The 23,137-nt window shown below is 34.2% G+C and overlaps 1 protein-coding gene across 5 annotated transcripts; it reads right to left on the bottom strand.

Moving 5' to 3' along the window:
• Positions 1–2,101: 2,101 nt before the first annotated feature.
• LOC111624830 (transcription factor cwo-like) lies at positions 2,102–15,333 on the bottom strand. 5 transcript variants are annotated; one of them, XM_023367786.1, is made up of 6 exons: positions 15,311–15,333; positions 14,039–14,108; positions 4,595–4,696; positions 3,903–3,990; positions 3,639–3,821; positions 2,102–3,551 (listed from the first exon to the last, which is right to left on the bottom strand). In XM_023367786.1, the coding sequence occupies exons 3-6, from the start codon at positions 4,688–4,690 to the stop codon at positions 2,455–2,457; spliced, it is 1,464 nt and encodes a 487-aa protein (XP_023223554.1). In that variant the 5' UTR covers positions 4,691–4,696; positions 14,039–14,108; positions 15,311–15,333; the 3' UTR covers positions 2,102–2,454. The 5 variants fall into 5 exon arrangements, with proteins under 5 accessions (XP_023223554.1, XP_023223553.1, XP_023223555.1 ...); XM_023367785.1 differs by lacking the exon at positions 15,311–15,333 and adding an exon at positions 14,453–15,033; XM_023367787.1 differs by lacking the exons at positions 14,039–14,108; positions 15,311–15,333 and adding an exon at positions 7,891–7,995.
• Between the last annotated feature and the right edge of the window lie 7,804 nt (positions 15,334–23,137).

The raw sequence follows: 23,137 nt of genomic DNA, 5'->3' as shown, positions 1-23,137 counted from the left end.
CCGCTAGCCTGAGTAAAGATTGGAAATAGAAATATCTCGAACGTACATAAAGTATATTTTTTATTACGTATAAATTGAATATTATGATTATACAGTAGAACCTCGATTATCCGGGCCTCTATTATCAGGATTTTCGATTATCCGGATTGTTCAAAATAAACAAAAATTTTACGAATTTGCTGATTTGCACTTGGCGAATTACGACACTGTTTATTTACTGTACGTGATGGAATGCATAATTTTTTTTTGTTTTAACAGCGTCTCACCCAGCACCGTGGTGATAAACTCTTAAATATATTTTACGTCGTAATAAAAGTACTGTATAACTTGACATACGTATTTGTAAATAATTTATATTCAAATTACATCATTTCTATGACCAAGGGCAGCGTAAGGCATGGACGACGTGGGCACCGCCTATGCCTCGTGGTCCGAAGGGCCTCGCGCCTCGAAGATTTATACATTACAGGTACTTAAAAGCCGCGAATGCGACGAAAAAATTTTACTCATCATAAAACGATAAATAGTTTGACAAATTTTTATTCATAAAAATGCAGTTTCAACTGCTTTTTATTTTATAAATTCCGTCTTCTTGCGCCACCAGAGTGCCTTTTAAACAATAGGTAGTCTGTTAACGCTGGTCAGTAGTAGTCCAAATTCAATACGAACGTTTGTTTCTTGAAAATTTGATCACGATTTAAATACAGTATTTATTTCTAATATTACCGATATGTCATCAGAAGGAAACGTGTTATATTATCATTAAAAGACAAATTAAAGTATTTGTTTCGATTATCCGAATTTTTCCGTATCCGGACCACCTTCATCCCCAATTAGTCCGGATAATCAAGTTTCTATTGTATTATTACAGTCAAACCTGCAATAACGGTTACCTTTAATCATGCGGAAGGTAACCGTTAAACATGCATATAAAATAACCTTCAAACAACAGCCATTTTAATGTTCTTGTCAATGGCCGTTGTTAAAAGTTCTGACTGTATTCAAATTATTCGTGTGAGCAACAGCGATCTTCTAAACCAGCGTTGCCAAAACTTGATCAAATTACGCATAAATCTTAACTAGATGGATCACAGACATTTTGTCCATTTTATATATATAAAAAGTAGGCTTATTTTTTTCTGAAATTGAAAAACAGTGCTACCAGTTAATGGTACAAAACACAGACATACCTACACTCATAAACTCTAGTGTTATAAAATGATACTTTAATTCAACTGAATAACATAGTCTGCTTAAATTTTTTTAAAGTATACTCCTACTACTATTTAAAAAATCCAGCAATGAGTTGCGTAACTTTCCGATAAAAAAAAACAATAAAAATTGCGTGTGGCGCCATCTGTTATGATATTTTATTTTTAAAATTTATATATTTAAAATTATTATAAAATGGCAAAAAGCTTAATTTTGAGGGTAGGGTGGGTTATATAAAAAAAAGACATTATTTTGTAACTGAAATTAGCTTTAAATCGTTTTTTTTTAAATTAGATTTATACCACTTCGAAAAAGTCTCATATTTTTAATAAAAATGTTGGAATATTAAAAATAAAAGGAAATAATATTAAGCAATTTGATTGGTTTGGTTTATTTGTTTACGGCAACTCGAAACATGGGCCAACTGGCCTCCCTGGAGGTCTTTTATGGGAAATGAAACTTATTTAAGTTTTAGAAACATGAAAATCCGAGAAACTCCACGTGGCCAGCCCGTTGGTCAGGATCAACTGCTAGTGTTCAATGGTTTCAATGGTGGGCCTAAGTAATTTGATAATTTTGAAAGATATATTACAGTTATTTCACTTTATATATTTCACATTACTAGGTAATGCTCGTTCGTAATGAAATAGGCTTATCAAATCCCTTTGCAATTTACTTCTGCCTATGGGCATCCCACTCTTTTTGCCAGTCACTATTGTGATAACATGCAAGAATAACATTATTATTTTTCTCTAAACAGGGCTACCAAGTTAGTACCTACTAAGAAAGTGTAACTAAAATTTGCATAAAATATGTTTGTATATCAAATGGTATTTCTAATAAACAAATTCAACATGCGGGAATAAATTCTTAAGAAATTACCCAGTAGTAAAATAGATACAAGGCATTTTATTAGCGACAATTTTTGCTTTTAGCGTAAGATTACAATAGTTATTCACAGAAGTATATGTAACAATATAGTCTGATTGACATTACTATGTACAATAATTCTCCGATTGTCAATCAAACCACAATCCGTAATACGATCTTCTATATCCGGAACCGCGGCACTGGAAGTTTTGATTTAAAAAAAACAACGCCAAAGTGGCATGAAGGATGGGATAGTACATTTGTACGAAAGTTCATCAAACTCCATTGACTCTGGGAATATGAAAGCAGTGAATGGGATGTGAAAATGTGCCGATTTTTCTGTATTATATTTTCTCAAATCTGTAAATGTTCTCAATTGTGGTTGGTGTCGCCACAACCGAAAGATACATTCGTTTTGCTATCCGTATAGACATTGTATTTGTCCTGTACAAACGGCCTGTACTCCCAAGTGGGTTGCATTCCGTTTATCTTCACTTTCAACTGACGACAAAAGTTCACAGAAATGCTGACTGGATGTAAAACGGGTATAATGTCCTCGTAGCCAATGAAAGCGGCAGACACTAACGATGCATCTATAGTCAAAGGAATGTAATAGGTTCCTTTAGGATGGAGAGCAAAAATGGGTACTCCATTCCTTATTTGAGTCGATGGACTAGGCGATCTAGTTGACACATTCTCGGGAGAAGTCTGCAAATAAGTGGGCGAATGACGACCTTGTAACTGAGAACGCAGTCTCGGGGCATACGAGATATCACCCCCTGTACTATATCCCGAAGAACTGCCATTTGATCTTGCTATAGATGGAGGACTCGGGTTAGAACCACAACTGCTGCTTCCGCAGTCAGCTTGGTTTTCCCAATGAGAATTTTGCAAACCTTCTATCCTTTCAGGAATTTTAACTGTTAGTTCTGAAGTAGTAGAAACAGAAGTGGAGTGCGCGGGATAGGTTGATCTAATTAAGTTTCTTTGAGATAAAGATTGCTGTTTGGATTGTGGAGAATATGAATCCGAATGCGATTTGTCGTCATCTAGAGTGTGATGCCTTAAATCGGCATTAAAACGATGTTTAATGTTATTTTTAAATTTATAAACTTCGTCGGATTTGTGGTCCTGAATTGTGTAAGACGTACTACTACGCACTAAGTCTTTAGGTAAGCCTGGATTTTGAAGCATTTCTCTAAGTTGACTGCCACCTTCAGACGATGGCCTTATTGTCGGAGGACTGTCATTTCGCCCACATTCTTGTACCATTTTTGGCGGTTCACCATCACTAGACTCGTGATGACAAACGGAACTTTCTAATACGGGAGTCAAAATAGGTGCAGGCGTAGGCGGATACGAATCTAGTGTGGGAGCACGAGAAGGCGAATTAGAGATATCCATTGAAGTATCCCTTGATTCTTCAGCCAAAGTAATACTAAAGTCCGAATGCTGATTAAAACCCATTCCTTAAAAAAAACGTTTAAAATTTCGTTAATGTTTTGAATATTAAAATAAACCATTTAATATTGACAAAATAATTAAACTTTGCTAACCTCCAACGATTTTGTCGAAGTGTTTCTGTAGATGATTCACTAATCTTACACAAAGTCCATCTCCAGCGTATACTCCTTCAATTTCAACCAAGAACCTCACAGTCTCAGACATACATTCTTGGAAACCCAAGCGATATTGATGTTTCCGATCTTGTTCAGCAGCATTAGCGACTTCACAATTATCTAATTAAACAAATCAATATTGTCATCAGATTTAATCATTCACCTCGTAAATTTTTGATATATTTATAATCGTCCACTTACTCGGATCTTTGCATGAATGCGCTTGCAAATGTTTCAGATGTTTTATGGCCATTTCTATGATTTCAGTTTTCTCAATTCTACCTCTACCCTAAAGAGAAAAAAAAGAAAAGATCAGTATTAAAAAAGATCATTAAATTAATTTCTTGTAAAACCTTCTAGCCTAACAATACTGTTATGCAATAATACGTAACATGATATGCGAATTATATCAACACTATTACTATAATAAAACATTCAACTATAACAACAATTCTAAATATTTCTGCCAGATTTTAGCCGTAAAATTTTATGAATGGCGAGTATTTGATACCTATTTTTATTTTAAACCAAAGCATTAACTAGAATATTTATAAAAATATAATATAATGTATATATGGGCTTATATATATACATATAAATTCATATATAAGTTGTGCAAACACAAACACACATTCTGTGTTCAGTTTTAAGTTCTTACTTCACGTTATTAGTAAATACAGCTGTATTATTATAATCTGGCAACCCTGAAACCAGACTTGAATTAAATTAAATTCAACATTCGGCATAATTTAAGTCTTGTTAGTACATTTATTTTTTATTTAAAAAAAATGGACTAAAAAGTAAATAAAAACCCTTGAAGTTCTTCAGTCAAACTAAATATTCTATCAATTTAATAAATAGTAATTTCATAAATGGATATCAGATGGCAGTACCTTTTTCAGGTAGGCTGTAGGAATGAGACGACTCAGATCGGCCAAACAGTTATTCATTCTGTCTCGCCTCCTCTTCTCTATGATTCTATGAGACATGGGATCCTTCAAAAGAAATATTTAATTAATTACACATCCAGAAAATATATTATATAATATTAAAAAAAAATATTCATACACAATATATAAACTACTCATTAATTAAAATAGAATTGATATAATTGTGACATAGTTTCCTCCTTTAATTTAATTATCAATGGACACGTGCCAACGAGGATGCGAAGGTTAATACAACTAGTCGACTAGAAGTGAGATAAACGTGTGAATTGCCTGAATGGCACCGAATTCCTTATTCGTTACTACATCAAAATGTGTAAAACATATCAATTTTATAATTTTAAACCATTATAGTGAACAATGTAACAATGATACAGGTGTAATTTCGTTATTACATATACTAAAATTAAATGATAAAGGGTCATTTTTAAACATTTCACTATACTGGAATTTTCTCACGTTTTTTTAAATAAAAAAAGAAAAAACTGTTTCTGTACGATTAAAGAATGCAGAGTTGCTCCACGTCATTCTTTTAACACATAAAATTCCCATAGACTCGAAGGAAATAAATGAATTTAAAAGAAAAAAAAAATATGCCATTAAATTCTGTATCGTTTCAATTATTTTTTAAAATTTATTAATTATATTAAAAGCTGTTGGAGATTTTACGAATGATTTCTACCTTATTTTCCCCACGTTCACATTATAATTTTTCGATAAATTATTCGTTAAATTAAACGATAATTTAATTAAATAAGATCTACGTATAAATTTACACGGGTTTGTTCTCCTAAGTAACGATTATCTTTCTAGCAGACAGGAAAAGGTGTCGAAACAGGATGCCAAAGGAAAATGACTACGCGTGACTAGATATACACAGCACGTGTCGCAGATATGATATACACGTGCTGCAAAGATCGGAGTTTCCTTCCAACGATCGAACTTTCTATAGAACGTAATCCAATAAACGATAGTAACGAAGGTTTACATAAATTACAGACTACGTTTCGAGTAGCAAACAGAAGAATACCAGGCGACACGAAACAAACAGAATGTCATGACCTTGGAAACGGCAGGAGATTGCTCCAAGGACATCGAGCAAAAAAAAAAAAAAAAATGATAATCTAGTTGAAGCAAGTTTCCGGAAAAATATCACCTTACACTTTCTTCTCCATTCGATAGACACAAGAATTGGAATTGTGCCAGTCACCAGGACGACCTTAGGTGATTCTCACGCCAACGTTCTCGCACTTCCTTTATTGGAGTGACGATTCGGTGAACGTTCACAACTTGGTTTGGAACAGGGTGGAGCAACAAACAAACAACTTTATTTGGTATATCACCAACTCCCAAAGCTTATATATAGAGAAGAGGGGGAGATAAAATCGACTATTGCACACTACGCAATCGAGTAATTTGAGAGCGAAAATGATTTCTTTTTCTTAAAACTTCTCCTAATTACAGTTTCGTAAGTCCGAATGTACGTGTATTTTTTCTTGAAATCCGAACAAATTACACAAATATTCTATAGAATGTCCTTACAAATGTCTTCTGAGTCGATGGACTAGGCGATCTAGTTGACACATTCTCGGGAGAAGTCTGCAAATAAGTGGGCGAATGACGACCTTGTAACTTTTTCAAGCAGAAGGGGGCATACGAGATATCACCCCCTGTACTATATCCCGAAGAACTGCCATTTGATCTTGCTATAGATGGAGGACTCGGGTTAGAACCACAACTGCTNATTTAGAAGTTCTTGTACTGTACATAAGTTCTCGTCTTACACGGGTTATTTTAAAAACAACAATCATTTAAGTATTATAAATAAATTTTAAAAATAAATTGTATAAAAATAAAAAAAAGATACATTTTAAATTAAAAATACGTTTAATAATAAATAAGCTACGACTAATAAATTTTCTATATATATATAATATTTATAGCGCAGGAAAAGAGAAGGAAAACAGATTAATCTTATATAAAGTAAGGGGAGAAAAAGAGCAATAGAATAAAGGCTAATTAATTATTATAAATAAGAAAAGAAATTTAAAATTTTAGAATTTAGATTAATTCTATCTCCGCCGACAAAATAAATAAAATTAAAATAATAAAAAAAAACATTTACTTTTCTTGTTTTTGTTTTCCTACTTTCATAATTTTTCAACTGGATTTCTCGTATCTCCAGACAAAACTTTTAATAGAAAGTTTAAAACGAAAATTTGTTTTTACGTAATTTATCAGACTTGACGCACGCATTGACGTCATCTCCCTCTGTAAAATGCCAACGTATGACGCAACAAAGTCTAAATGACGTCTAGATGTTTTTCTGCGACGTTGTTTCCAATGAATTTTAGATTTCCCGAAAGGTATCGAAATAAAGGGCATCAACCCTCTGTTTCTATCCGATGCGACCTCGGAGAGGGTCGGTAACCCTTTCCGTTGGGTCACAAGTACTTAGAGCCCCGGGGGATGACAACGACCTTCGGAGGCCGAGTGCCAGGCAGCCACACAAGAGAAAACACGTGAGCTGGCATACTGCATCTACGGCGATCTCCAGACGAAAGAAGGGAGACACATACATCCTAAATAGGAATATAGGAAACTACTTGTGACGTATGCAGTAAGTAGGAGTGTAATATCATAACGCTTCTGAACTTGAAACAAAAAGTGCCCACTCACTGCCACAAGCGTAACACCCCAATGTATAGTTTTCTATACACTAGGCTCGATTCTATCCGATTAATATAGATGCGGAGATTATTATCATACCTATTTTTAATCACAGAAAGCATTAAAAAGTCCTTATCTACTTAATTGAATACACTTCCAAATTTTAATTGAGTAAGGTATCTTCTAACAAGTTAAAAACACAAGCGAAAGAAAAAAACCCGTCTTCTTTTTTTTTTTAAATACAAAGGAAGAACACAATTCTCTTCTTGTATAGAAAGAAAAACGGGAATTTAAAACCGGAGGAGCATAGAAATATCAAAATTTTCGATAAATTCTCCCGATAGAAACCTACTTTTCGAGTACATATGGTAGAAGGCTCTATACCGGAAACAGGTCGCAGTTACTTATTTCAGACAGTATAACACCTCGCCAATATATTTTTTTCTTTTATGGGAGTAACCCGTGACCGAAATTACAAAGAAGAGGAGAAAATCTTCACGGGATTACGGTAAATTCTGCGTGTAAAAATGCGAAAACGATGGATAAAAAATGGGCACAGAGCAGCTACTCACCCTATAGTCGGCAGCAACAGAGTTGAGTAAACTCCACGAACGTAGACGCTGACCCTGCGCGCTCTAGCGGCAGACGAGGAAGTCATTGCAATTGACCTTGATGCGGGAGTCTCTCGAGCGGCCTGTTCCACCCTCCCTCCTTCCCTCCCTCCCCACTCTCCTTCCCGAACTGCGCACGTGACGTTATACCACGGACGGGTCGCGCCTCCACTTCTCATTCACGTGCCACAAAATTCGATCGATACCTAGCAATTCTGCATATACAACTGCGCGAAAGGTAAGGTGGAAGGGGTTACTTTGCCATCCGCTTCCTTTCTCCGACACGCAATTAGAAATGGAACGAACATCAATTATTACATTGGCTTTACGTAAATCGATTTGTCAATCGCGTTAACCGAAAGGGATTGCCACATAAGAGAGAGAGGAGGATAAACAAACATGTTTATGAAAAGAAGTACCGAAACGTAGAATATAAGCAAAGGACTTATTTCGAGTACACACGAGAGGCTGTTGCCAGGCTACAGTCACTCGTTTTGATAGCCCAATCATATTTACAAGAATATGCCAGCCTGTGGGATTACGAAATGCGCGTGAGAAAGTCACGTTTGTGTTTAAGCCTTTCCGTGGGTGGAAAAAAATATCTATGGCGCCGATTCGCAGCTTGTAAAATTGCCGAAATTGCCAGGTAGATGCGCGTGTAAATGCGTCGATGGTGACGAAAACTCGCGGATCGTTCCGACTGCACCTGGCACGACTCTGCACGTTCGACCTTGCTTGTCTCGCTGGGTATGAAGCAACGTTTGTCTGGTTTATTTTGCTTGTTCTTCACAGAATTTTCTCGTCGATAAATACGAGGACACTTTTCTTTCTCGGGTAGTATTTTTCCATAGTCGAAACCCGTACCACGTGTCCATTACTCCACTTCCACATCTTCGTACTCGATCGAGCCGCGTGGTACTCGATTAAGTACCAAACCCTTTCGTCCCTAATATAAATTCCGAATCGAAATGGCATGGCAATCGTTCGAGGTCGACGGGGATACGATATCACGCCACGTCCTCCCGGGTCACCTCGCCGCCTCTTCCCTGTTTCCAAGGTCGATAGAAGGACGTCGAGTCACATGATGCTCATCGACCGATCACGTGTACCTTCACCGGTTGCGTAGATACTAATTCATTGACTTTTCTACCTTCTACTTTTATGTACGAGGTAATGAAAAAACCTCGTTAATTCTTATTAACCTTAACTGATATCCGTCGCACGTGATTTAACCCCGTTACGTAATTAGTATTGCATCTACGTTAATGAAACGTTCGTCCCACTTGTTCATTTTCGTCCCAATAACGGCACCTGTCCATGACACTTGCTATTGTTTTGTCAGGACGTTGAAGGACGACGTGTGACAAATCTTTGCTGTGCTAAATTCGATCATTTCATCCATTCCTGTAGTCGAATCGTAAGGGTGCAAGCGTTTCTCCGATTAAAACAATAAGAAGAAGATTTACGGTAAAAAATGTACCAAATTTTCTTAATTAAACCGCAATTTAATAAACATAAAAACGGAGAAAAGTTTTCATAATTCTCATAGAAATCCAGATTTTGTTTTATCTCTTCCATCTGTCGATTTGGGTCAGGGTCACTCCGTTCGCGCACGTCGACTGAAAACAACGTTTCCTCCCACTCCAAAGCACACCAGAACAGTTTCAAACTAGTTATTTATCTAAGTACCCATTTAACGGTTCCTGGTCTTTAACACGATAAACCGAGTTAACGTAAGTTTCCTCGATTTAACGCCAGAAACTGTTAACCAGAGGTTTACAATTGCTCTATTCCCAATCGGAATGGCCGAAGTTTAGTACTGTATATATATATTTATATATAGGTCAAGGTGAGATGTAGTATTTAGTCACGCCGGTCCAGTACTGGGATTTACTCATCGAGCACGATTCGCTAAATAGTTTCGACGTCACGGAAATGGGAGATCTTTAAAATCGATGTTACGCTTCTCGTTAGTTGCCAGTAGCTACTAAACTTAAACAGATCGATAATCGTAGCTTCACGTTACGTCTCCACCTGTGCCTTAATTGACGTATATAAAACGTGACGCATATCAGAATGTAGTAGAACCTCACTGCGTATAGTGAAGGCCTACGCACAATTTTGTTATATACAAGTGTTTTTTTTATATTAAAAAGTCAATAAAATCTTTAAATAATATACACGTTTTAAATGAGGCATATTATCTTTTTCCCCCATCTAATCTTTGAGATCCCTCGTGACGACGAGGCCCTATTGGGTGTATACACTTGGATCTAACTACAGTATTTAATATATCTTCCCTAATTTCCCCAAATTACCAATATTTTAAAAAAAAATTGTTCAATTTTTCCCTATTCATCTTAATTACGCATCATTCCCCACACGACATATTTTAAATTTCCCTAATTTATCCTAATAATTTATACGATTTAACCCATTAGGTAGAAAATTCCAATTCCTATAACGCTCATATTTCTGATTTATCCTTATAATTAATAATATCATACAGATCCTGAAAAAATTTCTAATTTGTTTAAGTAATTAAATCATAAATTGAGGGATTATTTTTAAAATTATTTTTTTTTCTAATTTTTATATTCGCCGAATTTCTTTAATTTATCCGGAAATTAATTAGTCATTAATCCTTTACTTGGCATCAATAAAATAGAAGGATAAGACCGGAAATTAGACCACTAAATTCTTAAAAGATCGAGCCAACAGTGGATCTTAACAGAAGCGAATTTCTAACCTTGAATAGGGAATTCGAGTGTCGTCAATTCGAAGAACAAAAGCGATTAACCATCTACGAATTAATTCCTCGTAAATTTTTATACGGTTCATTATATAACAAAGCAATCTGTAAACGTGTTAAAATTAATTATTAAAGCATACTTTACGTGCAAATAATTATGAAATTTACGCAAATTATACGCGAATCCAATTTTATGGGTAGTGTTTTAATGGCATTTTTTTCAGCAAAAATATCAATTATACGCTTGGAATTTGTCTTACTCGATTAAAATTTAAATAAATTCATTTTTTTATTTAAAAAATTAAGTATTTTTTTAAGAAATCGAGCGTTGCAACGTGTGAACTATCTACGCGTACGTAACGCTATCGATCGAAAGATGGTGAAGTCCTCCTTGTTGATATTCAATAGCGAGAGATGAATTTGCTTATTTTCCGCCATTTGAGTAAGGGATTTTCAATGTTTTCCGTAGAAAAACCGTTGGAAATAACTATGAAAAAAAACCAGATAAAAATGATTGTGCGATTTTTCGGCCTCACGCACGCCATTCGATCAAGGACGTCCGTCACGTGCCAAAACTACGTCCTTGGAAGAAAAGCAGATAGCCAGAGATAGATGAGGACGATTCCAGTGCTCAGGGTCAATTGCATGATGGGAAAGGATTGCATCAGTCAGGAAGTGCTCCTAGAAACGGCACGCGCGTTATTTTTGGTGCCGAACGTCCTTGGCATAGACTGAGAAATCGTTTTACACGAAGGGAAGAAAAAAAATCTGCGGGAAATTTACAAATAATTCTTCTGGATTCGGTTTGCAACATTCAACTTCCAACGGAAGGCAACTGTTTACCGAAGGATATGCGAAAATAATCAGCCAGAAATGAACTGTTATCGCTCCTATAACGTCGCCTCTTCCTGGAATCTAGATTATTATCGGTAAATCGGCGCCATACTCTTAAATGGAAGTTACGCTAGATACTGGTATCTATGGCTTATAGTACACATTAATTGTAGTAGACGATGACGATAGATAATACCACTTTTTCTCTACTTTTAATAATTATTCTGTCGTTCTAATTTCCTAAGGAAATACACAAATTCGTGCGGAAGAAACGAAAACCTGTTATTTCTTACAAGTTTTTCATATTTTTACATACAAATTACCTAAGGAATCGCGTGTTTACTTATTCCTCTATCGTAAAAGTGATGTAGAAATAAGTGAACATTGTTATACTAAGAAATTAAGTCATGGCAATGCACTAAACGTATATTATCATTAACAATACCCTTTCCTGCTGCCGAAGTATTGATTAGAAGATTAAATTTCTTGCAACATGTTCTTAAGTTTAAAAAATTCAACGTATAATCATAAATATTAGAATTTTGTAATAATTCTACTCTCCTCGCTACTACTATACAGTAGCTGTAACAGGAAAACAATATAAATTATTAAGATCTTAGCATATTCCCAGAATAATCTTTACGGCAATACTTCACGATATTTATGGAAATTCTTGTAATAATACTTTTTCCCGGTATAAAATCGACGTGAAATTCTGTATTAAAAAAACAAATCATGTAATTATAATTGACTTTTAACGAGACATTGCAATAAAATCGTGAATTTGAGAAGAAGGAGAATGCACTGCGTGAATGGCACAGTCTAATTAATATTGATGCCAGTGGTATGTTATCAAAGAAACCAATTTTCGGGCATGAAAATAGCGTGACAATAACGATAAGGAATTCGATATCACGAGTGCAAGTGGCCAAACAGGTGGCAAACAATCGGCATTCATCCGGAAGTGAAACTGCCCAGTTTCTTTTTTTTTCCTTCCTTTTTTCCTCCCCTTTCTATCTAGAAGATGGAAAATAGAACGTACCGGATTGCAGGAAACGTTGAAAAGATTCGAAACTTCCGGAAGAAAATAAGAAATTAGAAAAATTGCAAAACGTTCCTGGAAATCTTTCAAGCGAGAATATAATAAACATCGCGTGGTGTGGGTAAAGTAAGAGGCAAGGACGTCATCCGACCGACATTAGATAAGAACCGCATTATGGCCTTCGAATAGCATACTCGTGATGCATTATACCAGGTGCAGTTACTGATGAAATCAATCAAAAAAAAAAAAATTTTCTTCGGAAAATTTCGGAAACAATACAAAAACGTCATTTCGCAATTAAGTAAAATGGCATGCAAATAAATAAAAGATTTTAAAATTAATGCCAAAACAAGATAAAGCAAATTTTCGTAAATTCAAACCTCCTTTAAACCTCCCTCTACGTTTTTATCGAATGTTTGAATGTATTTCACACAATAATTTTCTTTAGGAAAAAAAAACTCTGAAAATAAATCTTTAAATTCGGGTTAAAAATGTAAGAAAATTGGATTTAATTTTGAGGCCCAGCTTCGTCTCAACGGTATTAAAAACACGAATCTCGATAGGGTGAAGAGGTTGTTGACACGTCAATGTCCCATCAAGGATAAGTATCTGAAGGAATTTTTTTTTCTCTCTCTCTCGTTTTTTTTAAATCAAAAAGTAAAATTTTTTTCTAATTCTGAAGGATAAATCCTGTTTGCTCTTTTAACTTTGGAACTTATGCGTCATACTAAACATATGTTTAAACAACTGCCGAACTTTATACAATTAAAAAAAACAAAACGGAATTTCCTATCTATTGTTATTTTATCTCGTTATTGGATAAGTATCTGAAGGAATTTTTTTTTCTCTCTCTCTCGTTTTTTTTAAATCAAAAAGTAAAATTTTTTTCTAATTCTGAAGGATAAATCCTGTTTGCTCTTTTAACTTTGGAACTTATGCGTCATACTAAACATATGTTTAAACAACTGCCGAACTTTATACAATTAAAAAAAACAAAACGGAATTTCCTATCTATTGTTATTTTATCTCGTTATTGGAGAATTTAACTAAATTTCCTTAAATTTTTAAAATAAAAATTAATATATAAAAACTCTAATTTATTTAAAACATAATTTAAAATTAATATATGAATTTCTAAAAATATAAATAAGTTACATAAGTTATCTAGCTATAAATCTTGATTACATCACAATGAATATTTTTCAATAAAACAGTATGCCTCATACATAAAATTTTGTAAACAAGGTATCAATATATAAGCTTACACTGCATTAAATTTATTCAAGAAATTGTTTGCAGAGAGAACATGGAATATATTATACATGATTGATTCTAAAACTACTGTATATTATGATTGATAATTACACATGATATGGATTCGTTGACTATTGTATTGCTAATACACTTATAATTTTAATTTCCATGTCTTAACTTTCAGAAATTTATTCTAATCTTAGTAAATAAAATTGATAAAAACTTACTCTTGTGGTTTTTTTCCTGGAATATCCGAAATCGTCTTCTTCATGCGGAATTGTAGCAAAGTTTAAACTCCTATGGAGAGAACAATACGTTTGGTCAATAATTTGGCAAGCTAAATCACAAACAAAACAACAAATCTGTTGATAAACTAAGTATACACTTATTATTTATATATATATATATATATAAACTTTCATTATGTAACGTTCACCTCAGAAACTGCGCACATACGACCGCGTTACGGTTATTTCCGAGCATAATAAAGGTCAACTTCTAAATTCAGAAGCTTTGGTGGGGCTCTAAATTAAAAGACGGACTTTGCCCCACTTTTTTTTTTACTATAAATTTCCGGTTTTGTATTATATAATTATTGCGTTATACATCTAAGCGAAGATAATACGCCCTAACTTACTTACTGGAACATGTTTTGGAAGATGTACCAAGCTTAGGAACATATTGCCACTCGAGAGCTAGTTGGCACTCGTACTGATGCGATTCGCCGAGTTACAAGATTTCCCGGCGGCATCACAGACAAAACTGCTAACAGACACGTGACCCGCTGGGAGGTCCTTCGCTTCTCCGCAGGCGAAAGTTATGCATCTCAAACACGTGCTCGACACCAACGGTCCTCTATATCGAAAGCGTGTAAATACTTGCAATCCGGTTTCTCCAACGACCTTTATCTCGCCAGCCGCTCGTATTAATTTTCTTCGGTCTAACACTCCTAACTCTAATCAATCGCAATTATTATGGTGATGAAAATAAACCTTTCATTAAAGAAATTACATCACTTTCATACTTATAACAACTTAACACTTGAACGGGTCTTGTATCCAGATGTCATTTTTCTAAATTGTAGCTCTCATTCGTACCTAATAATCTCTTTAAAACATCCCTGTAACACTTAATAAATTCTGAAATGTGTGTAACCTTTGTAACCCACTCTTTATAAAGGAATACAACTTGAAAATATGAAAGATTTTCTAGATAATAAAATTAATTAACATGAATTAGTATCTAATAAATTAACTGAGATCTTAGGAAGAAAATTAATTCAATTTTTACCCAGTTATTAGAATTTCCTGATGAGTTAGTTAATGACTTAAAACAATGGGAATCGTTTCAAACCGCTAACAGAAAACATTAGATACTTTGTATTAGTACAGAAACACATAAAAAATAACATTAGTAAGGTTGATTAATTCGATATCGTTCTATAAACCTACGGGTGGGATCGTTTATGGAATGAGATATATTATTTCTCCTATACCTACCCTAACACTTGGAGGCTCGTGTCTGATGCCCTTGGCTTCTTCAATGCCAAGCGCAGCGCTCAGAAACATAATCTCGATCACGTGTTCGACCATCGGAACTCCAAGGTCCTTCCGGTTTTAGACGACGAAACTGGGTCGTTGTGAATTAGGTCCCGCAACACTGGCAACCAGACAAGGTTAGATCTGTAGAAAATTTGTTTACCCAGTGAAAGTCAGGGGAACGAATCGAAAAGGGAACGTAGATGTTATTTTAGTTTCTCTGCCCTCGCACGTTGTTGGATTTGTAAGTTTTTATGTTGTGGAAGTCGATGATTTTAGTCATAATCGGAAACGTTTAAAGATTAAATAATAAGCAATCGATATTTTATAAGGACAACCGTCCTTCGGTTAGGACCTATGGAATTTTTGCCTCCAAGCACGTGCCCTTGACAGAAACAGAAATAAGGAGACCTTGTCCCGATATGGGGTATCAATTGTTGTTTCTTTCCACGTTCACTACTTTTTCATGGTCGCATTATTCGAGTTCTGAATAAAAATTATAAGAAAATTTGATCCTTTTATATTAATATAAAGTAATTCTATCGTAAGTCGTGTTCTAAATACGTTTGTCTATTTAGGAATAAAGTCGAGATAACATATTCTCTAACGGCATCTAAATTAAAACCATCTTTTTACAATAATAATAAAAAAAAGTGGGACGGAAATACCTAGAGAACGTGCTCGATGACGTGTGCTACTAAATATTGCTTTCCTTATTTAATGACAACCACGCTTAATCCGCGACGTCACTAAAGCAGGAAGTCAATAAAGAGAAAACTACAACTGTTTATGTTGGACCAGACTTGATAAACACTTCTTTCGACCCACCTCTCTTCGGTTTGGCTCCAGCAACCAAACACTTAGGCTTCCTCATCCTTTATTATATAAGAGCATGATAATCCAATTGTTACAAGCGATTGCAAATTAGGCATTTTTTCTTTTTTACTTTACATTTTGATTTATTTCATTCAATAGAAGCATACCGAATTCAGAAAAGTGAGGACATTTCATTTTTAACTTATCTCATTGGCGAAAATTCTTTAATATAGAAAAATTTTTGTTGAGAATGGACAAACAGGATATTTACAGAATTACCTGACGGGTTTTCTTGGTTGCCAAAGTGAAGTCCAAACTAGGTTGCGACTGTAACCTATAAACCTACAAACCCAAGCGAGTAAATATAACCTCTTCTCTCTTTCACCTACCGACCAGGCCATCTACCTTATAACGTCACCAGGGCCTGTCGTAATAAAAACAAAAAAGACTGCTGCGAGGCAAGCGTTACTAATCTAATCAAAAAGATCCATTGCGCTAATCCCAAAAATGGTTAAAGAGATCCACGAGGAAAATTAAAACTACATAAAACCTATATTACATCTGTTAAGATATCAACAATACGATTACCATATTAGAAATGAAATTTCAGCCAATCGGGATCCTATTTACAACGGTCGAAAACCGTTTTACAACGTCTAAAATCAAAATGCAAAACGGGTCATTCAACGTCTGCTCCTTGACTGTTGCATGGACCGACCATCCAAGGTCGAACGTACTCGTTCTTCGGGGGAAATCGAGATCAATCCGGGTCCACAACTCTCTAACCTGCTAATCCCATTCCAGATCATCGAGCTAGTTCTGGGTCAGAAATTACGGCGGAAATGATGTCATTCTCTGTCATAGTAGAAATATTAACGAGAACGTCCTCTTTTAAAAATCGCCATTTTTATGATATTTTGCACCATTCTGATCCGGATATGATTCTTCAATGAAAAGGAGGAGCCAACACTTATACAATAACGTTTTCTTTTTTCTTTCTTTCTTTTTTTTAATTTAATATCGTTAAAATTTTTATAGTAAAAATTAAATTAATGTAGGATATGGATGAATTTTTAAAATTTTTAATTTTTGTTTTTAACTTCTTTCTCTCCTGCATGCACTAGTAAGAGGACCATTTTCATGTCTTCTCTAGGGAACCACAAGATGAAGGACGAGGCCCAATTAGGATGGAAATATTAGGATGGAATTACCCATGAAAATTTCTTTGTTTGCAATGCTGACTCGAATCCGGATCCTTAAAAAATTTCTCAGACTCGAATCCATGATTTTGGTGCCTTTATTTTATGCCACTTTATTTTACGTTTAAGTAAATATTTCTAACTAAAAATAGCGTAAATAACAATTTTAATTACGACTTGGAGTGTTGTTCTGATAATTAACACTCTGCTGATTGTCTGCTCGAGTAACTTACGTTCGATAATGTACAGTATTCGTGGCATCCATTACATTACACAAGAATAATATTTAAAAATTGATTTTCGTTTTTTTTTAAAAGAAGTTATTATAAAACAGCGATTATGTAAGTTATTTACGTATAACTCTGATTAAAAATCCATCAAGGACGTGTTTTTAACGTTCTTTTATAAAAAAAAATAATAAAAAAAACGAAAAAACTACAGAACTATGATGTTGTTTACTTAAAGAAAAACGAAGATCAAAGCTAAATAAATGATCTGATGCAAGCTGACGGTCGTTCCATTAAATATCTAGAAGGGTAAAGAGAACGAATTCGTGCAAAATATCACGTCAGTCAGGTTCAACAAGAGAGAGAGAGGAGAGAAGAGAGAGAGAGAGAAAAAAATCAAGGGCGATCTAGATAAATTAGGGACAGATGAGCCTTTGGGATATTAATTAATCGAGTGCCAGAGGGTTATAAAGAAGAACCACACCTGCAAAACTGTAATTTCTGATGTTGATCTTCAGAAGGCAGAATAAATTACCAAATACAAAATAATGGACTTAATAGCGACAAATTGGAGTGATGTTAAAAGATATTCCAGCGATTTTGACGAAGAAACCATACAGAAGATTAGCCTACTTATTGTTATTCCTGTTCTAGTTACCTGGCTTGTTGGAGTAATGATGTAAACAATATTCTTATACTGTATATATATATATATATCTAAGCTTAAAAAACTGTTTCTCCTTTCAATGAAACGGGACGTTTGTTTCGTGACTGAGTGAGTGTTTGATAAATTTCCAAACGAATCGACTTTAAATAGAATGAATATTTGTCAACTAGGCCTACGTCTTTAACATTAACATGCCTAGTTTAGTCATTTCTTGTATGAATAACACAAGATTTAAATAGCTTTGACTTTTTAATGTTCGATAGTTTCCTGGAATTCTTTTAACTATGCGTACTTTCAGACAAATCAAAAGATATTTGTGTTAAAAATGCCAAATATAATTTTATTGACCATGATGGAAATGGTAGATTACTTGTTCTGGAGTGCCTTCGAAGACAATAAAATCTATTTCAAATTATAGAAGATGCTACAATTAAACATTCCTATACGTAAAAAAGAATTCTACTACGAACACCGCGACCAATAAAGCAAAGGGAATAAATGAAAAAGCAAGGAATTTCGAGATGTAATACGTGTTGAAGTGATGCCAAAGCATACAAAACGATACATTCCGAGTCGTAAAAGTTGCTAAATCGAAACAGCACGTTCGGACACGTGAAAAAAATATATATATATATTCAACGTTAAGTTGAAGGCAGTGCCATAAATTACGCAGAGAAGATGTGAGGAATTCATTGTTAATTTGCAAGAAGAATATCCGAGTAAAGATTATATCGATTAGAAAACTGTTCGGGTTCGTGAGCAGATTAAAAAGCGTTAAGGACAGCAGCGGGCGTCCATACAAAACACATGGAAACAAGATCAGTGCACGTGCCATTTCGAGCCGATTCTCACGGGCAAAAACTCGAGGAGTGGTATAGATTATCGGTATTTTAACCGTTCGTCTGCCACGGTGGAGGTCGTCGGCATCAAGGTCCGCGACCGGCAGACCTACATCGTCACTCAACCCAACTGTCAACGTCTCCATTGGGCCGCGGCCGAGTCAGCGCGTGCCAAACAACCACGTTAGACGATCACGTGCTGCACCGGGGATTTTGGACCACTGACACCGTAACACAGATGCAGGCAATACGCAAGCGGGCCGCTTCTTCCCCGACCGTGCTAAGGTGAATAACTTTTGGTCAATCGTTATTGTGTCAACGCCCCATCTACCATCGATACGCTTCCACTTCCGGTATACTGGCCTCGCTTTCGTACTCGATGACGTCGCTCCGTTCCTGTTTCGTTCTAGCGTTTCTTGACCTTGTTTTCGTTTACACAGAAATTTAAAAAAAAAAAAACCCAAAAAACAAGTATCGATCCCGACAATTAACAAAACGGGCACATTTTTGCCTTAATAACCACGTCTTATTTCATTCCCGCCTGCTTTTATCGATGTAAACGTAATCACTTACGGCCGGAAATAATCTCTCACACGTGGAAGTCGAATCCGAACAAACAGGAAACACGTCACAGGCACGCTCTAAGTGCACGTGATAAGTATTTACGAAACACGCGCCGCGCTCGAAGATTAAAAATACGACGTTTTAATGTATTTTTATACTGGAAATTTAATTTTAAAAAATTTATTAAACGAATAAAAATAAGATTACGCCTTGATTTTAATTTTTTTTTAATTATTGCAAACGTTAAATGTGATTAATCACGGAACATTAAACATATTTATTTGCATTTTTTTTTATTTTCGAAAAATATTTTAACCGTAAATTACTTAAACTCCCTTTGTTTTTCTCTCCCCCAGAAAATATAATATAATTTTTTTTTTGAATTTTTAAAAGTAATTACAGTGGCAATCGATTGGTTGAATAATTTGAATACATACATTAAAAAAAGATGGCAACCGTCACCGAATGTGCATGTGTTTACGTCATGTGCGGAGGTGTTAACAAACATAAAAGGATTATAAATGATAATTTATAAGAGAAATCGTTAATTTAAATCGCGTATAACGCGCTCGACGACACGCGAAACACCATTTTTTAAGCGTTAATTCGGGGGTGGAAGTTTATATCGAAGGAACGTAAGGGTAATTTATAAAAGTAATAAAAATAATTCCATCAAAGTTTACTTAATACCATCTATAGTTGCGTAACCATGCTATATAATTAGTATTAATATCAATTACTCATACTGCCTTATTAACCCATAATATTTTAACAGTAAGTACTATTAACAATAAGGTATTATCACTTAAACTACCACTTGAACTATACTACTATAGCAGTTATATGACTTATTTTACTCAATACTTTAGTAGTGATAATGCTATAAGTTACTTAAATGGCTTGCTATCTATCATATCTTATAAGCAATAATTTTATTATTACTTTAATAGTTTACTAATATATAACTTTTAACAGTAGCGCTTTACTATTAATACAATTGTACTATTACTAAAGTTATATAATAGCATTACTCCTGAAGTATTATTACTCCAATAGAAGAGTAGAACTATTAAAACAGCATCACTATGCTACTACGATGATACTACGACAGTACGTAGTATTATTCCAAATTTTAGAATAATTCCAGTACTACGATAATACTACGATACTACTATCGTAGTACTGTATTATAATCGCTACATTATTCTGAGCTTTAGTACTATTAGAATAATAATTACTTATAGCATTGTAATATATTACTTTAAACAGTACTAGTATTAACTTAAGTATAATACTAATAATACTATAAACATTTTCTTAAGTAATTAATTCCTTCATTTTTGATTCTTTTATTCTAATACTTTCATTTGAGTATTATTACAACTGTATTAAAATTGCATTAATGTTTAATTTTGCTATTTTTTATTAATGAAAATTAAAAAAATAATAATAATATTGGGCAAAAGTATTTGTATTGGTAAAAAGTAAACATTATTTACTTTAATATTTTCTTGGTTCTCATCTCGTCGATTTTCGTTCTTTACTCCATTTTTTTCAAATTGATATTTATAAATAATTCAAAAGGAAACGATCGGCTTTATAGATCTCATTCTTTTTGTTCTTCTTTAAAAAATAAAATCAAATTAATAAATGATGCTCTCTACTGAAATAGTTTCAATCGTTGGCCATAAAAGACGACGTTTTCCTTTTTCATCATTTATGCGTAAGCTGAAAAGTAATGTTTTACCAAAGTTTTTTGATTATCTCAAGAAATTTTAGAATAATTCCAGATGAAGCATTCGTAGCTTTTATTACTTTATTTTTTTATCAACTGAATTCTCATAGAAGATTGAAATCTACGTATTTCAGAAGAGTGTTCCAAATTAGAGTATACAAAAAATAACTTTCCAAGCTAAAATATTATAACAATGACTAAGATAATGTATTTCAAACTAGTTTCAAAAGAATGTTTTTAAAAGGTATTCTAAAATAAATGCTTGAGAAGAGTGTTCTAAATAACTGCTCTGGAAGACATATGTTCTCGAAGTAATCCCAAAACGATGTTCGAAATAGGCACCGTCATTTCAGAATAGAATTTTCTAAAGCTAGCTCAAAGAAATATTTCATTAGGATATTATAAAATAGGATACCCGAGATGAATGTTCCAAACTAGGATGTTCCGAATGGTGTGTATGGAATAAGCGTTCTAAAAGGGTGTTTCAAAATAGGGTGTTCAGAATAAGCTACCAAAAAGTGTTCCAAATAGGTAATATAAAACTAGAAATACATCAATGAGGTGTCAAATGAAGTTATTTCTCATCTTCAATAGGTATTTTCATACGTAGGTATAGCGTTATTGGTAAATCTCTATGATTATATATGAACATTTTATAAAACAAGAGCATCGAAGAATTAATTGCAGGTCCCAAAACATAAAAGGAAGCATTGAAAAGAGATATTAGACAGATATTTTAAAAATGTCTTTCTTATCGGATTAACACAAAATTATTTATCGTATTTTAATTTCTTAATTATTAATTTTAATCCATTTAATAACGTTTGAGCACCAAACAAAGGAGCAAAATGGAGGAATAGGATTATCAGCGTTGAAGTGTGCGGAGTAATTTAGGAAAGAATAAAGTCAAATTAAAGCAGGGAAACTAATAATTAAATTAAGACAAAAACATTTAGACTTTTAGTCGCATCATTCTAAAATTAATTAGGTTATTTTAAAAAGTATTATACGTTCGTCTGATTGGAGTATAACGTGATGATTGAGTACATGTCGTTGTAATTGGCTTCAGTTTCACTCAAATATCGTCAAAAGTTACATTAACCAATCGGCGATAAAAGTCTCCAAATTTTTATAAAATAACGCAGTCAAAAAGTTTTCGATGTAAAAATTACACTTTTCAATTATATTTTTTTAAAAGTCCGAATTGTTTTTCATAATAAATTTTTTCGAATGCATGATTCTTCAGAAACAGCGGTGTCCGCAGACTATGAAAAATGAGAAGCACAAGCTATAAAAAAAAGACATTGTGCAAGGAGCTTCAGACTCTTCGATTCAACATCGGATCAGCGCTTCCACAAGGTGGCTGGTTGCATTCGGTGCTAAGCTAACTTGGCCTTGAAAACAAGAAATGGGTTTTTGGTCGACATACGACGAAGTTACACGAGTCAATGGACAAATATCGTTTATTGGTTTCTTTTATATTCGTAGAATAGCTAGAAGTCACGAATTTTCTGTTGTTTGGGGCTTTCTTGAAGATGAGGAAAAGGAGGACACGTGCTCCAAGTGACCCAATGTACGGGCGCCCCTGTTCAAAAAGCTCATTTTTCAAAGCAAAATCAAAACCAAAATACGCAAAATATATTGTGAAAATAGTTGAAACCAAACCAAAATTTATTTTATATATTTATTGTGACATCGTCACAATGCTCGCGAGTTCAATAGCGTCTTGCTCATGTACAGT

The sequence above is a fragment of the Centruroides sculpturatus genome, unplaced genomic scaffold (assembly GCF_000671375.1).
Source record: "Centruroides sculpturatus isolate CEXI.00-Female unplaced genomic scaffold, Cexi_2.0 scaffold394, whole genome shotgun sequence".
Taxonomy (NCBI): domain Eukaryota; kingdom Metazoa; phylum Arthropoda; class Arachnida; order Scorpiones; family Buthidae; genus Centruroides; species Centruroides sculpturatus.
Note: the sequence above shows the minus strand (reverse complement) of the source record. Positions and strands in the feature narration are given on the sequence as shown.

Coding starts and splice junctions, on each gene's coding strand:
- LOC111624830 (XM_023367785.1), bottom strand. Junction 3,991..4,594: donor CTACAGCCTACCTGAAAAAG/GTACTGCCATCT, acceptor TTTTCTCTTTAG/GGTAGAGGTAGAATTGAGAA. Junction 3,822..3,902: donor GCATTCATGCAAAGATCCGA/GTAAGTGGACGA, acceptor TTGTTTAATTAG/ATAATTGTGAAGTCGCTAAT.